The following is a 17,124-nucleotide window of genomic DNA, read 5'->3' as shown; positions in this document are numbered from 1 at the left end:
GAGGGATATGGGGCAAGTGCAGGCTGGTGGAACTAGTTTAGTTTGGGATTATGGTCAGCATGGACTGGTTGAACCAAGGGTCTGTTTCTGTACTGTATGACTCTAAATACATAATATGATTAAGCAAAGTCAGCATGACTTCATGAAGGGGAAGTAAAAAGTGAGGTCTGCAGATGCTGGAGATCAGAGCTGAAAATGTGTTGCTGGTTAAAGCACAGCAGGTTAGGCAGCATCCAAGGAACAGGAAATTCGACGTTTCGGGCCAGAGCCCTTCATCAGGAATGAGGAGAGGGTGCCAGGCAGGCTAAGATAAAAGGTAGGGAGGAGGGACTTGGGGGAGGGGCGATGGAGATGTGATAGGTGGAAGGAGGTCAAGGTGAGGGTGATAGGCCGGAGTGGGGTGGGCGCGGAGAGGTCAGAAAGAAGATTGCAGGTTAGGAGGGCGGTGCTGAGTTCATGAAGGGGAAATCAGGTATTGCAAAGTTATTAGAATTCTTTGTGAAATAACAAGCAAGATAGATAATGGGGAACCTGTAGTATAATATATTTGAACTTCTGAAAGGCATTCAATAAGTACATAGGACTACTTAAAAAAGATAAGACCATGACATTTGGTATTATATTAGCAAGGATAGAGGATTGGCTAATTGTTAGAGGAGAGGGAGAGTTGGGATAAGGGCTGCATTTTCAGGTTGGCAATCTATAACTAGTGGCGTTCCACAGGGATCAGTGCTGGAGCAATAGAGTTGGAGTACATGAATGAGTTTGATGAGGGAAATGTATGTGCTAGTGCCAAGTTTGCATAGGACACAAAAATAAGAGGGAAAGCAAGTGATGAGGATGATCCCCTTCATTAAGCACAGGGATATAGACAGGTTTAGTGAGTGAGCAAGAACTTGCCAGATAGAATTTAATGTGGGAAAATGTGTCAGGTTATGCACTTTGGCACAGAGAAGAGAAGAGCTGAATATTATTTAAATGGAGAGTGACTGCTGAAAGATAAAAACTAAAATAGCAGGAGAGGGTGTATTGTGCTCCTTGTGCATGAATCACAAAAATGTAGCATCAACATTTTAGCGGACAATAGGGAAGGAGAGTGGAATGCTGGGCTTTATTTCAAAGGATGCAAGGTATAAAAATAGGAAGGTCTTGCTAAAACTGTAGGTTAGGTGGACTGGCCATGCTAAATTGCCCCCTAGTGTCCAGGGATGTGTATTACCCATGGGCAATACAGAGTTCCAGAGATAGGTTAGCGTGATGGGTCTGGGAGGGAGACCCTTCAGAGGGTTAGTGTGGACTCGATGGGCTGAGTATGATTCTGTTCAAGGCACTAGTCATACCACACTTGGAATACAGTGAGTGGTTTGGATTCCTTTATCTAAGGATCAGAGGACATAATCTCAGAGTAAAAGGTTGCTATTGAAAACTGACACTAGGAAGAATTTCTTCCAACGGAATAGAGTGCAATCCTTTATCGCAGACTGCCATGGTGGCTGGAAGTATGTGAGACTGAGAATCATGGGTTTTTGGGGAAAGGCAGGACAAGGTGGGATTGAGGCTCATTAGATCAGCCATTGATTGTGTCCACTGATAGACACTAGGAGAAAGTGAGGACTGCAAATGCTGGAGATCGGAGTCGAAATGTGTGGTGCTGGAAAAGCTCAGCCGGTCAGACAGCATCTGAGGAGCAGGAGAATTGATGTTTTGTGCATCAGCCCTTCCTGATGCTGCCTGACTGGCTGTGCTTTTCCAGCTCCACTGATAGAGAGGGACCTATGGGCCAAATGGCCTCCTGCCACCTCCACACCTTGTGGCTCAGCAGGCGTGGTTTGTAATGAGGATCTGACTGAGTTAGGTACTGCCAACTCACTCATGGCAATGCAGCTTTTTCTGTATTTGCAGGACATGGGGGAGAGAGAGAGAGAGAGAATTTTTAAAAATCCTATGAGTAATCAGGGACCAAACAGGAGACCTCAGGTGCTTAACTCTCCCGCCATCCCCAGTTTCCAGCTGTTTAAAACCAAGCTCTCCACGCTGGAAAGGCTGAGTCCTGCAAAAAACCAGTGAAATTACAAACAGCAGCTCCTTCCTTTCCAAACAATGAATAATTAACCAGACGGTCCGCCTTTTATCTGGGTCTGGAGCTGCTTTTCCAACTCTCCAGCGAGGGGGAAGTAACCAGCTGGAGGGAATAGGACTAACAAAAACATCATTTTCTCCCACCTGCCCCCACAAAAAACTTTTCCCCATTCGTTCCTTAGTTGTAAAATATTAGCTTTTACCTGCACCATGTCTCGCTCAGCGGATCCAATCTATCGATCGACACTGAATACCTACCAGGTGAGTACAGTGTGTTTGAGGCGTGCAAACGGTTGCTTTGGAGGTATCTGTCTTCTATTATAGTTCCCAAACATAGACTGGACTTAAATTGCAGTTTATTTTGTCACAGAATGGACATAAACTGCAGTTTTCTTTTGACATAGACAAGACATAAGGTGCTTTTTTTTGTCACAGAGTGAACATAAACTGTGGTTTTCCTTTGACATTGAGTAGATATAAGTTGCAGTTCTTGAGATAGTGAGACTGTCCCTTAGGGTGTGGCACGGTGGCTCAGTGGTTAGCACTGCTGCCTCATGGCACCCAGGACCCGGGTTTGATTCCAACCTTGGACAATCGTCTGTGTAGAGTTTGTACATTCTCCCCGTGTCTGTGCTGGCCTCCTCTGGTTTGCCTCCGCAGTCCAAAGATGTGCAGGTTAGGTGATTAGAATGGTGCTGGAAAAGCACAGCAGGTCAGGCAGCATCCGAGAAGCAGGAAAATCAATATTTCGGACAGGTGCCCTTCATCAGAAAAACCTCCATTCCTGATGAAGGGCTTTTGCCCGAAATGTCGATTTTCCCGCTCCTCGAATGCTGCCTGACCTGCTGTGCGTTTCCAGCACGACTCTAACCTTGACTCTGATCTCTAGCATCTGCAGTTCTCACTTTCACCTAAGTTAAGTGGATTGACCAATGCTAAATTGTCCCCATAGCATCCAGGGATGTGTAGGCTGGGTGGGTTAGGCATGGGAAACACAGGGACCCGGTGGGTCTGGGTGGGATGCTCTTCAGAGGGTCTGTGTGAACTCTTTGGGCCGAATGGCTTCTTTCTGCAGGGGTTTAACATCCCTTTGCTCCAATTCCTCGCAGTATTTATCACTTGTTTTGTTGCTGTTCCCTTCTTTCCAATGCCCCCAAAACTCCAATTCCTCTCTCACCTGTCCTCACATCTCTCGAAGTGTGAACGTGTCAAACCTAAAAAGAGACACATTCACATTGCACCTTTTCTCATGGTCTCAAAGATGATGAAATGCTTTAAGGTCACTGTTGTAATAGCTTACCCAGTTTGCCAGCAGCAAGCTCCTATTGGTAGCAGTGCATTGATGGTTCGTTGATGCTAAATATTAGCCAGGACACCAGGAATAACTCTTCCACTTTATCTTGAAGTTGACATTGTAGTTTGATTTTGTCTGGTAGTTGCTGCTGTGAAGTGCCACTGACAGGTAACTGCTTTACAGGCACTATATAAATGCGACTTGTTGTTATATGTATGACCTGAAGGAATGTGAAAGTCTTGGGGCCTAGAATTTTCCTGGGAAAGTGATGGAAGATTTCCTGAAATTGATAAGCGATTCAATCTGCAGTGGGTGTGTGAGAGAGAGAGAGACAGCATGACTTATGATTTGTTACAAAAGCCACTGTGGAAAATTAGGGCTGGCACTTCACATCGTAAGGAACCCTTCAGCATTGTGCATAATGTTTCATTGCCGCTCATCCACTCCTGCCCAGAAAGGGAGTAGACTAGACTATGGATTCATGATTGAAGAAATTCTTAATGGTTTTTCTCATAATTAAAATATTCATGCTTGATCTTTTGTTCACACTTTCATTTTCCAGTTGGTTTGGTCCCGTTCATTTCTCTCTCTGTGTCTAATTTAACACATAGAGGTTTGATCACCGGGTAAGGGTAATAATTAATGCGGAGAAAGCGAGGACTACAGATGCTGGAGATCAGAGTCGAGAGTGTGATGCTGGAAAAGCACAGCAGGTCAGGCAGCATCAGCGGAGCAGGAGAATCGACGTTTCAGGCATGAGCCCTTCATCAGGAATGAGACTGTAACAATTAAGGTGTCAACATTTGCCCAACAAAATAAATGGTGGGCATTATGGTACCAGCTGATGTCAAGAATGATATGGAATTTACAGCGCAGGCAGGCCATTCAGCCCATCTAACCGATACCTCTCTGGAACCTATTCGCACTCTGCCATATGTAATCTTTACTCTCTCACAGGATGTTTTGTTGCTGGGAAAGACAGTATTCATTGTCCATCCCTAGTTGCTCCTGAACTGAATGGCTAGATTCAAAGCAGGAGCAAATTAATGCAGATGTTGGCTTCTGTACTGGCAAACACAAAATGCCAGAGATCACAGTAGGTCAGGCAGCAATCACGGAGAGAGAGCAAACTAACATTTCGAGTTGTCATCAAAGCTTGCTTCAAATGGAAGTTAAGAGTAAACCTGCATAGCTTTTGGGTCTGGAATTGACAGACTGAATAAGAATAGAGGATTTCCTTCCTTGAAGGTCACTTGTGAGCCAGATGGGACAAAAGACAGATGGTTTCTCTTCATCGAGATAAACTTTGAGTTCTGGATTTTATAAAATTGACGTTAAATTCCACAGGGTGCTGTGGTGGGATTTGAACCTGTGTTAGCTGAGGATTAACTTGCATACCCAGGTCAAGGGTGTAACAGTATTGTCACTATGCCATCAGCAGACAGGGTATTATTTGAGAATGAAGGGGGACAGCAACTATTCTGTTTCAGAATCCAAGTCGTATCAGTTCGAGGGAAGGCAGTCACTGACAATCACAGGATGTTCTGATTAATTATTGCTGCTCCTGCCTTTAGCCTAACATTCCGTCTCCACGTATTGAAACCCAACCCAGTAAAACATTTGAGGACATTTTGTCAACATTGGCTGGTTGTCTCCTGAGATGTATTCATATATGATGAAACAACCTGTCTTTTGCTGTGAGAGGGTGTGGGGGGGGAGACTGGGGAGGGAGCGATGGTGAAAGAAAACGGAGCGGAAGGTATCAATTTCTATTAATCAGGTAATTGTTCATCTTAAAACTATCGGTTTACTGCTCCATTATTTATTAACTCTGAACCTGGCCAGACTATGGGAAATATTCTTAGCTCGTTGCACAATTTCAGGCTGCCTGCTCGGAAAAAGCAGTTAGGCCTCAACTTTCCCCTGCTGCTAAACATCCAAAATATGTCAAAATTTTGTGGTAAATCCCCCAAATCTGATTCTTGCTCTGTTTCTGTGGTTGGGCCAATGCAGAGGGAAGTAGTTGTAGATCAGGAAAAGAAATCAACTTTGGCTCATTTTGCCACTCGATGATTCCTTCGGAGCAAACCATTCCATCCCGTGGCTGTTTTAATTTTTTATTCATTCACGGGATGTGGGCAAAGGCAAAATTAAATGTCTGTTCCCGATTTTCTTTGGGAATATTGTGGTCAGGCATCATCTTGACCCACTGCAGTCCACGTAGTGAAGGATTAGATAGGGAGTTCCAGGAATTTGACCCATTGGCAACGAAGGAAAGACAATGATACATATGTTTACACATGACCTCAGAGGCAGACCAATCACAGAATCCCTAGAGTGTGAAAACAGGCCCTTTGGTCCAACAAGTCCACATTGACCCTCTAATGAGTAACCCACCCACACCCATTCCCCGATTACTCTACACTTACACCTGACTAATGCACCTAACCTACACATCCCTGAATGCTATGTGACAATTTAACATGGCTAATCTACCTTAACCTGCACATCTTTGGATTGTGAGAGGAAACTAGAGCACCTGGTGGAAATTCGCGCAAACATTGGGAGAATGTGCAAATTTCATACAGACTGTTGCCCGAGGGTAGAATTGAACCCAGTTACCTGGCACTGTGAGGTACTTATGCTCCATTTTTTCTGCTCTGAATCCATCATCACTTATCTCTATTCACTTCTCCACCTTGTGTTTGTCTATTTTTCTCTTAAATACATCTACTCTACTCACTTCAACCTCTCCCTGTGGTAGTGAGTTCCTCATTTTCATCACTATTTGAATTCCCTATTGGATTTGATGGTGACTATCTCCTACTGAAAACCTCTAGATCTGCACTTCACTCTTTTATCGTATACCTGAGTTTGTGTTCAAGTTAGGCTGGTTGAGGAGAAGGCAAAGTCAAGCATTATCTTCAGGCGTAGACTTTAAAATATCACTGCTTATTATGCATTAACACTAAATACTGCTATACACAATAATCATAAGTATATCAGACTCTGATTTTATAGTTACATTAAGCAAAGACTAATCTATCTTCTTCATGTGTTCAAGAGAGTTTTCCACTCCAGATTATTTAAGTTTGGTGAAATTCTTCTGGGGTTTCTCCACCCATGCTGTACTATTTATATCCAGTGATGTGCAGCTCTTTAACATTGTCTCAAGGTTGCTCCTGGGCCCTTTTGCACAGTGTCCACTACAAAAGGAAACATGTGCTTCATAGCAGAAACCTTTCATAATCTTAAAGACCTCTATGAGGTCAGCCTTTTCTTCTCAATGTTGCTGCCAATGGATAACAGCCATTGCACTCTCAAACAAAACATAAATTAATTGTGTAAATCACTCTGTGGGGAAAAAAAACTGTTGTGGTTATACATGTGAAACATTCAGGCACACAAATTCTGATTTTTAAACATTAAGGTATTTTAAATGAAAAGCCAAGTTTTTAATTTACCTTATGACATGAGCAAGCCTATTTTTCTCTCCTTAGATTGAATATAAGACTTGACAATTTGTTTGACTGAGATCCAAGCAAGATGTATGTTGGCTCACAAGAAAGATCCCAGGAATGAAAGACTTAACATATGGGGAATGTTTGAGGACTCTGGGTCTCTCCTCGATGGAGTTTAGAAAGATATGGGGGGATCTAATTGAAACTTACAGAATACTGAATGGCCTGGACAGAGAGAGAACATTGGGAAGGTATTTCCATTGTAGGAGAGACTAAGGGCACAGCCTTAGGGTAAAGGGGAGACCGTTTAGAATGGAGATAAGGAGCAATTTCTTCAGCCAGAGAGTGGGGAATCCAATGGGATTCAATGCCACAGAAGGCTGTGGAGGCCAGGTCATTGAGTATATTTAAGACAGAGATAGATAAGTACTTGATTGTCAAGTGGATCAAAGGTTACAAGGAGAAAGTGGTTGAGAAACATATCAGCCATGATTGAGTGGCAGAGCAGACTCGATGGGCTAATTCCTGCTCCAATGTCTTATGGACATTGCTTTCTTGAATATCTTTAGAAAATGACACATATTTTGTTGAGGCTCTTCTTCTTGCACTCATCAGGACAACTTGCAAAAACACCATTGGTGACACTTCTACCAACCAGATTCCACTTGCCAGCCAATCAGCATCGTCTCCTCAGGCTGCGCAAATATATTGTTCCACTTTACATTGGTATTTCTTGCCAATTGTCCTGTGAGTTTAAGTTGATAAGCTTTGATAAAATAAGTCTTTTTGTTTCAGTAATCCTCAAGCTTTGTACCAGCTTTTATTTTCTTTTGTTTGGTGGTGCTGCTAACCAGCCCAGCATTTCCTACCCACCCCTAATTGCCTTTAAACTGAGTGACTTGCTAGGACTATTTTGGAAGGCATTGCTGTGGTTTGGGAATCACACGCAGGCCAGATCTGGTAAGGATGGCAGATTTCCGTCCTTAAAGGAAATGGGTTGGGGTGGGTCTTTCTAGTAATCGATGATATTTGTTATGGTCACCATCACTGAGGCGAGCTTTCAATTCAAGATATTTCCTTAAGTGAATTGAAATGACAGGTGTTGCTGTGGTGGAATTTAAACCCAAGCCCCTGGTTTATTAGTCCAGTGTTGTTGCCGCTGCATTACCATCGCTCCCACTGTAATCTGCTGCTTATGATGTTTGGCTTTTAATCATTTTGTGTTCAATTGCAGAACATTATGGAACAGTACAATCCTGGATTACAGAATCTGGTGTTCCTTGGAACCAACTTTGTCCGAGTTTTTAGAAGTAAGTACTGAGCCACAGGGTTCCCATCATATTTAGTTCTTGTAGTAATGTTGGTTTAAAGCCAGTTAAACCCCATGATCAAACGACTGCAGATTTATAAAGGATTTTCAAATAGAGTAACTCCTGCTAAACCTTTTAAACACGCGTTCAACAAGCTGGATCTTCTGGACAGATAATAGAATCCTGACAGCGCAAATAGAGGCCATTTGGCCCATCGAGTCTGTACTGACTCTCCGAAGAGCATCCCACCTTCTCCCCATGACCCCACATTTACCATAGTTAACCCACCTAGCCTGCACATTGCGGCCAGTCTGCCTAACCTGCACATCTTTGGACTGTGGGAGGAAAGCAGAGCACCCGGAGGAAACCCACACAGACACAGGGAGAACATGTAAACTCCATGCAGTTGCCTGAGGATGGAATCAAATCGGGTCCCTGGAACTGTGAGACAACAGTGCTAACCATTGTGTCACCCTTGTCACACTCTACTGATCTCTAAAGTTCAGATTGTTGAGAATGTGGAATCCTGGTACACGCAACATGGCTGTTTCACAAGGCAGGAGCCAAATAGATCACCTTGGTCATAGAGTAAACATGGCCATTTAGCTCATTAAATCCATGATAGCCCTCTCTAGACAAAACCAGTCCGTTGTGTGGCCCCCTCTCTAACCTCTTGAAATTGCAAGTCTATTTCCTTCATTTGCGATCCAATTTCCTTTTGAAACCATTCCCCATCTCTGCTTTCACCAGCCTTCTAGTGCAGAATTTCATCAAGAAAGTGCTTCCTCACCTCCCTCTGTATATCTTGTGCTGAACCTTAAATTGTGACCCTTCGTCCTTGTGCCATCACCTACCGAGTGGAGTAATTAGAACATCATGTTGAGGTTGTACAGGACATTGGTGAGGCTTCTTCTCTGGAATACTGTGTTCAGTTCTCGTCACCTTGTTATAGGAAGGATGTTATTAAGCTGGAGGGGGTTCAGAGAAGATATACCAGGATGTTGCTGGAAATGGAGAGTTTGAGTTAGAAGGAAAGGCTGGATATGCGGAGATTTTTTTCACTGGAGCATAAGATGTTGAGAATTGACCTTATGGAGATTTATAAAATCATGAGGGGCATGGATAAGGTGAATAGCAAATGTCTTCTCTCTAGGGTGGGGGAGTTCAAAATGAGAGGGCATATTTTTAAGGTGAGAGCAGAAAGATATAAAAGGGATCTGAGGGGGCACCATTTTCACACAGAGGGTGGTTTGTATGTGCAATGATCGGCAGATAAAGTGATAGATGCAGGTATAGTTGTAACATTTAAAAGACCTTTAACATCTTAAATGTAAATGAGTAGAACATGTTTGGAGGGATATGGGCCAAATACAGGCAAGTGTGATGTGTTTAGATTGGGAATCTTGGTCAGCTTGGATGAGATGGACTGAATCGTCTGTTTCTATGCTCGTAACTACTGGGAACAGTTTTTCTTTTGTCTACCTTATCTAAACCGGTCACAATTAGAATTAGAATCCCTACAGTATGGAAACAGGCTATTAAGCTCAACAAGTCCATACCAACCCTCCAAAGAGAATCAAACTAAGACCCCCATTCCCCTGACTAATGCACCCTGAACACATCGGACAATTGAGCATGGCTAATCCACCGAACCTGCACTTCTTTGGATTGTGGGAGGAAACTGGAACACCCAGAGGAAACCCACACAGACAAGGGGAGAATGTGCAAACTCCACACTGACAGTCACGCGGGGCTGGAATCGAACACGATCCCTGACGCTGTAACTCCGCAGTGCTAACCACTGAACCACAATCTCACACACCTCTCCTGCTTCTCCTGTGGAGCCAAGAGATCATCCCCAGCTTCTCGAATCCACGGATTGCAACTCCAGTCAAGATTGAATTAGCAAACTCATCCTGAGAAGCTGAAGAGGTGGTATTGTTGGTTGTGGTGGCCATGGGTTTGAGAGAGAGTAATCAGCCAGGAACCATTGAGATCCCTTGGCTTTGATCATGTGGAAACAGTATAAGGTGAGGACATTATAGACTGACCAGACAGCATTTAACATTGAGGGACAGACAGAAATAATAGCCCCTTAGAGCAAGATGGTGGAGAGCAACAAGGAATTGATTTTCTCAGGTAGACTGGAGGTAGCTCACTGATGAGATTGGGGTGAGTGGTTGGCATGTAGTTGATTTTGGGCTCTTTGATATTGATATTGGTATTGATGTAAACTATTCAGCTCTTGTTAACTGAATTTAATCATTTCTAACACATATTATTTGATTTATTGTTGTCACATGTAGCTAAGTACAGTGAAAAGTTTTGTTTTGTGTGCAGTCCAGGCAGATCATAGTAAACAAGAACATACCGATCACAGGGTGTTTAGACAGAGTGAGGCACACAGGTTACACTGCACAGGAGGTGCACAAAAGCAAGATCAACATTAGATTTGAAATTTGTGAGGTCTACTCATCAGTCTTATAACAGCGGGGCAGATGTTCTTGAACCCGTTGGTGAATGTGTTTAAGCTTCTGTATCTTCTGCCTGACAGGAGAAGATGGAAGAGAGTATTACCAGGTTGGGAGTGGTCTTTGATGATGTTTTCTGTGGTAAAGAGAAGTGTAGGTGGAGTCCATGGATGGGAGGTTGGCTTCCATAATGGTCTCGGCTGTGTGCACAACTGTCTGTAGTTCCTTACGGTTCTGGGCAGAGCAGTTGCCACACCAAGCTGTGATGCACCGAGATGGAATACTTCCGATGGTGCATTGTAAATGTTGGTGAGGGTCCTTAAGGAAATGCTGAATTTCCTTTGCCTCCTGCGGGAGAAGAGGCATTGTTGGGCTGTCTTGATGTGTTTGCGAGAGGGTGTGAGCCAGTGTGTGAAGGAGTGAACAATGACTTCAGTCGCCGGCATGTAACGAAAATGGCCTTTCATTGGGTGTGAGCCAGACCACCGAGGCTGATCTTTCAGAAGTATGGCTCGGATGTTGGTACACAGCTCCAAATCCTCTTGGGCCTCATCCCAAGGGCACTGAGACCTCCTGAAAGTGAACGAGGATGACGTCTCAGACCACAAGACCGGAGTCCACGTCCAATTCAGCAAAGTCAGGCCTGTGGACAATAAAAGTTTCTCCTGGCCACTGAACAAAGAATACTGCTTATGAACACATGGGTTTTTGTGTTTTGCTTAGGTTGTGTTGCCAGTTCTGATGTATATCGCTATTGAATTGTATGATCTGTTTTGCTGTTTCTCTGCCATTTGAATGCCAAATTCTATATTTGTCTGACTGTTTTAACTGTATTCAGTCCAGTGGAGTCTAGTATTGATTTTTAATTTTTTCCCTTTAACTTATTTGTACCTAGGTACCTTTGTACCTAAGATTGTGACTTGGTACACCTTTCACTGTATCCCTGTCCTAGAGTACACACCACAATAAAACCTAATTCTACTTGTACTAATCAACCTGTTCAGAGATGTTATTACACACCTCTGGAGGAGGTGAAACTTGAAGCTGGGCCTCCTGGTCTAAGGTATGGACACTACCACTGTGCCACAAGTGGACCTCAGAAAGTCTTTTGTAAATTTTTTAAAAATTAACCTTTTTTTTTACATCAACCTGTTCAGAAATGTTTTTATCTAAGCTGGTGCAGGTGAGAGTTGTACCTGGGGGGCTCCTAGTCTAGAGGTAGGGACACTACCACTAGCCACAGGAGGGCTTCTTTCAGACCTATTTTTTCTAACCAACCTGTTCAGAGATGCTATCACACACCTCTGGAGGAGGTGAGACTTGAAGCAGGTCCTCCCGGTCCAGGGGATGGATGCTAACACGATGCCACAGGAGAACCTCAGAAAGTCTCCTTGTAAAATATAACCGTTTTTCACCATTAAGCCCGTTCAGAAATGTTATCCCACACCTTTGGGGTAGGTAAGACTTGAAGCTGGTGGCCTCCCAGTCCACGGGTAGGGGCACTATTACTGTGCCAAAGGAGGGCCCCTCAGGGTTGGTTTTGATGAAAATTGGGAGACTGATTAGTCAATGCTTTGTCCTTGGGATGTGGCCAGAGCTGGCAACTCCATCTTTTGACAGTGAATGTTTTCCAGCTGGAAGTTGCACTTGGGCCACTGCAGAGATTACTCGGAGCCCAGTTTCTGAAGTCATATCTATGCCTGACTGGTTGGAACAGGCAGATTCCCTTCATTGAGTCATAGAGATGTATGCCGTCCAACTTGTCCATACCGACCAGATATCCTCAATTATTCTAGTCCCATTTGCCAGTACTTGGCCTATATCCCTCGAAACCCTTCCTATCCGGGTACCCATCCAAATTCCTTTTAAATACTGTAATTGTACCAGACACCATCACTTTCTCTGGCAGCTCATTTCATACATGCACCACCCTCTGCATGAAAATTCCCCCCCTTAGATCCCTTTTAAATCTTTCCCCATTCATCTTATGCCCCCTAGTTTTGGACTCCCCCACCCCAGGGAAAATACTTTGTCTATTTCCCCTATCCATGCCCCTCATGATTTTACAAACCTCGATTAGGTCACCCCTCAGCTTCTGAAACACCAGGGGAAACAGCCACAGCCTGTTCAGCCTCTCTCTCTATTGTTCAAACTCTCCAACTCCAGCAACATCCTTGTAAATCTTTTCTGCGCCCTTTCAAGTTTAACAGCATCCTTCCTATGGCAGGAAGACCAGAATTGAACGCAGTGTTCGCTGAAGAAGGTGATGGACCAATTTGAACTGCTGTAATAACGCAAGAGCTTATATAGAAACGCACAGCACAGAAGTAGGCCATTTGGCCCATCATGCTTGGTTCTATGAAGGAGTTGTCCAACTTCCTGTCCCTAACTTCCTGTTCTCTCCCTGCAATTTTTTTTATTTCCCAAAATAATTATCCAAATACTTTGTCACAAGTTACAACTCTGTTCCCAGCTCAGGAAGTGCATTCCAGATCATTGCAACTTTTCAATTAAAAAACAATCCCCACTCTGGATCTTCTGCTGATTCTTTTATTCTGTTCCCCGTGGTTACAAACCTTCCTGCTAGTGCCAACGTTTCTCGATATTTATTCTACGAAAGTAGTTCGGAACATCGCTCTTTTTAAAAAAATTCTGTCTTGAAAAGTGAGTGGCAACAATTTTGCCACAAAACCCCAATTAAAACATATAGAACATTGAACGTTACAGCGCAGCACAGGCTCTTGATGTTGCGCCGACCTGCAAAATTAATCTGATGCCCATCTAACCTACACCGTTCCATTATTATCCATATGTATGTCCAATGCCCGTTTAAATGTCCTTAATGTCGGCGAGTCTGCTACTGTTGCAGGCAGGCCCATTCTGCGCCCCTACTACTTTGCCCTTGAGAAGGTGGTGGTTGTTATACACCAGAGGGCAAATGCTTTTGAACTGAGTCCAAGTCCACACTGTTAGTGAGAGTATTATTTCAGTTAATCGTATTCTATTAAGAAAGCCATGGATCCTCAGCATGTTTTTGACCAGTTTACCAACTTCCCTGGGTCATCTCACCCCAGCTTTTAGAGCAGAGTGGTGCTAGAAAAGCACAGCAGGTCAGGCAGTATCCGAGGAGCAGGAAAATCGATGCTTCGGACAAAAGCCCTTCATCATGAATAGCCACAGTGCTAACTGAATAACTGATATGTAGGATCCTGGTCAATGTAAGATTGCTGATCTACTTGGCCACTGTTATATATTCTGTTTGTCTTTTGATTTCTTGATGTTAGATAGTTTTGTGTTAGGCACGGAAATGTTAGAGTTCTTTCTCTTTAATCTAACTTGTCAGGCTGCCTCTGGTTGGCTCCAGTGCAGCTGTGAATGCGGCCCATTGGAGTACTTGTTCTGGAACGGATTCTATGTGTAATTAGTTGCTAGCTCTTTATAGAAACCACAATCTTACTTTCTTCTGTTTGGGAAAGAATATGTGCTGAATTTCCTCCTTGTTGTACACAGCTATCAAAGATGTGTTTTGAATTTTGAAAATCAGCACACCCTCTTTAAAAAAATGGAGTCGTATTGGTAAAGTGGTAGTGTTTCTTTCTCTGGGCCAGTGTTCAAGTCTCACCTGCTGTAGAGGAGTTTATATTGGTAAAGTGGTAGTGTTTCTTTCTCTGGGCCAGTGTTCAAGTCTCACCTGCTGTAGAGGTTATATTGGTAAAGTGGTAGTGTTTCTATCTCTGGGCCAGTGTTCAAGTCTCACCTGCTGTAGGGGTGTATCATTTCATATTCAAACAAGTTGATTAAAATAAAGGTTTAACAATCACGCACCAGGAGATATTATAAGTTTATGTAAGTGTAGAAATAGCAATTGGGACCTTCAAACCTCCAACAGTCTCCAATTGGTCTATCCTTGTGCTACGCCTATGGACACACCCATTTTGCATTAACTGATGGACTGTTCCTTCATTGACAACCTTGTTACCCGTCTCAAATCGGTTTGAGAATGAACGAAAGCATTACTGCTTTCCAAATACCCTCTGTTATTTGTTCCCAGTGTATTTATAGAATCCACACAGTGTGAAAGCAGGACATTCAGCCCATCGTGTCCACACCGACCATCCCACCATATCCTTGTAACCCTGCAGTTCCCATGGCTAACCCACCCAGCCTGCACATCCCTGGACACTATGGGCATTTTCCATGGCCAGTCCACCTGACCTGCACGTCTTTGTACTGTGGGAGGAAACCAGAGCATCTGGAGGAAACCCACACAGACATGGGGAGAATGTGTAAATTCTTCACGGACAGTCGCTTGAGACTGGAATTGAATCCAGGTTCCTAGCACTGTGAGGCAGCAGTGCTAACCACTGAGCCCTGCTTTATTGTTATTTGTAGCCATGCTCTTAGGAGACTAATGTTTAATTGTTGGAGAATATTGGACAATCCAGAAGGAATGGCATTCTGACATCAATGTTCCCTGGACATTTGTTCCTGGGGAGAAGCGCAGGTTTGTGGCTCTTGGGCTATTCTTTCTGAACTGAAAATGTGTTGCTGGAAAAGCACAGCAGGTCAGGCAGTATCCAAGGAGCAGGACAGTCGACGTTTCAGGCATGAGCCCTTCTTCAGGCATGAGGAAAGTGTGTCCAGCAGGCTAAGATAAAAGGTAATGAGGAGGGACTTGGGGAGGGGCATTGGAAATACAATAGGTGGAAGGATGTCAAGGTGAGGGTGATAGGCCGGAGTGGAGGTGGGCGCGGAGAGGTCAGGAAGAAGATTACAGGTTAGGAAGGCAGTGCTGAGTTCGAGGGATTTGACTGAGACAAAGTGGGGGGAGGGGAAATGAGGAAACTGGAGAAATCTGAGTTCATCCCTTGTGGTTGGAGGGTTCCTAGGCTGAAGATGAGGAGCTCTTCCTCCAGCCATCGTGTTGCTATGGTCTGGCGATGGAGGAGTCCAAGGACCTGCATGTCCTTGGTGGAGTGGGAGGGGGAGTTGAAGTGTTGAGCCACGGGGTGGTTGGGTTGGTTGGTCCGGGTGTCCCAGAGGTGTTCCCTGAGATGTTCAGCAAGTAGGCGGCCTGTCTCCCCAATATAGAGGAGGCCACATCGGGTGCAGCAGATGCAGTAAATGATGTGTGTGGAGGTGCAGGTGAATTTGTGGTGGATATGGAAGAATCACTTGGGGCCTTGGAGGGAGGTGAGGGGGGAGGTGTGGGCGCAAGTTTTGCATTTCTTGCGGTTGCAGGGGAAGGTGCCGGGAGTGGAGGTTGGGTTGGTGGGGGGGTGTGGACCTGACGAGGGAATCAGGGAGTGAGTGGTCTTTTCGGAACGCTGATGGGGAGGGGAGGGAAATATATCCTTGGTGGTGGGGTCCGTTTGGAGGTGGCAGAAATGACGGCGGATGATACGTTGTATACGGAGGTTGGTGGGGTGGTAGGTGAGGACCAGTGGGGTTCTGTCCTGGTGGCGGTTGGAGGAGCGGGGCTCAAGGGCGGAGGCGCGGGAAGTGGAGGAGATGCGGTGGAGGGCATCGTCGATCACGTCTAGGGGGAAATTGCTGCCTTTGAAGAAGGAGGCAATCTGGGTTGTATGGTATTGGAACTGGTCCTCCTGGGAGCAGATGTGGCAGAGACGAAGGAATTGGGAATATGGGATGGCGTTTTTACAGGGGGAAGGGTGGGAGGAGGTGTAGTCTAGGTAGCTGTGGGAGTCGGCCGGTTTATAGTAAATGTCTGTGTTGATTCGGTCGCCCGAGATAGAAATGGAAAGGTCTAGGAAGGGGAGGGAGGAGTCTGAGACGGTCCATGTAAATTTGAGATCGGGGTGGAAGGTGTTGGTAAAGTGGATGAACTGTTCAACCTCCTCGTGGGAGCACGAGGCAGCGCCGATACAGTCATCGATGTAGCGGAGGAAAAGGTGGGGGGGTGGTGCCAGTGTAGCTGCGGAAGATGGACTGTTCCACATATCCAACGAAGAGGCAGGCATAGCTGGGGCCCATGCGGGTGCCCATGGCTACTCCTTTGGTTTGGAGGAAGTGGGAGGATTGGAAAGAGAATTGTTCAGGGTGAGGACCAGTTCAGTCAGTCGAAGGAGGGTGTCAGTGGAAGAGTACTGGGTGGTACAGTGGGAAAGGAAGAAGCGGAGGGCTTTGAATCCTTCGTGATGGGGGATGGAGGTGTACAGGGACTGGATGTCCATGGTGAAGATAAGGTGTCGGGGACTGGGGAAGTAAAAATCATGGAGGAGGTGGAGGGCGTGGGTGGTGTCCCGAATGTAGGTGGGGAGTTCTTGGACTAAGGGGGACAGGACCGTGTCGAGGTATGCAGAAATGAGTTCGATGGGGCAGGAGCAGGCTGAGACAATGGTTCGGCCGGGGCAGTCAGGTTTTGGGCAGGAGGTAGAAACGGGCAGTGCGGGGTTGTGGGACTATGAGGTTGGAGGCGGTGGATGAGACATCCCCTGAGGTGATGAGGTTATGGATGGTCTGGGAGATGATGAGGTTATGGATGGTCT

At 45.0% G+C, this 17,124-nt stretch overlaps 1 protein-coding gene across 1 annotated transcript in view; it reads left to right on the top strand.

Moving 5' to 3' along the window:
* Positions 1–2,289: 2,289 nt before the first annotated feature.
* The window catches only part of LOC132831218 (brain-specific angiogenesis inhibitor 1-associated protein 2-like protein 2), a 70,884-nt gene continuing 56,049 nt past the window's right edge, over positions 2,290–17,124 (top strand). Inside the window, exons 1-2 of the mRNA XM_060849229.1 lie at positions 2,290–2,340; positions 8,069–8,144. Of these exons, the coding sequence (XP_060705212.1) occupies positions 2,290–2,340; positions 8,069–8,144 (127 nt within the window). The remainder of the gene's footprint in view (positions 2,341–8,068; positions 8,145–17,124) is intronic.

The sequence above is a fragment of the Hemiscyllium ocellatum genome, chromosome 33 (genome assembly GCF_020745735.1).
Source record: "Hemiscyllium ocellatum isolate sHemOce1 chromosome 33, sHemOce1.pat.X.cur, whole genome shotgun sequence".
Taxonomy (NCBI): domain Eukaryota; kingdom Metazoa; phylum Chordata; class Chondrichthyes; order Orectolobiformes; family Hemiscylliidae; genus Hemiscyllium; species Hemiscyllium ocellatum.
This window is presented reverse-complemented; position numbering and strand designations above follow the sequence as displayed.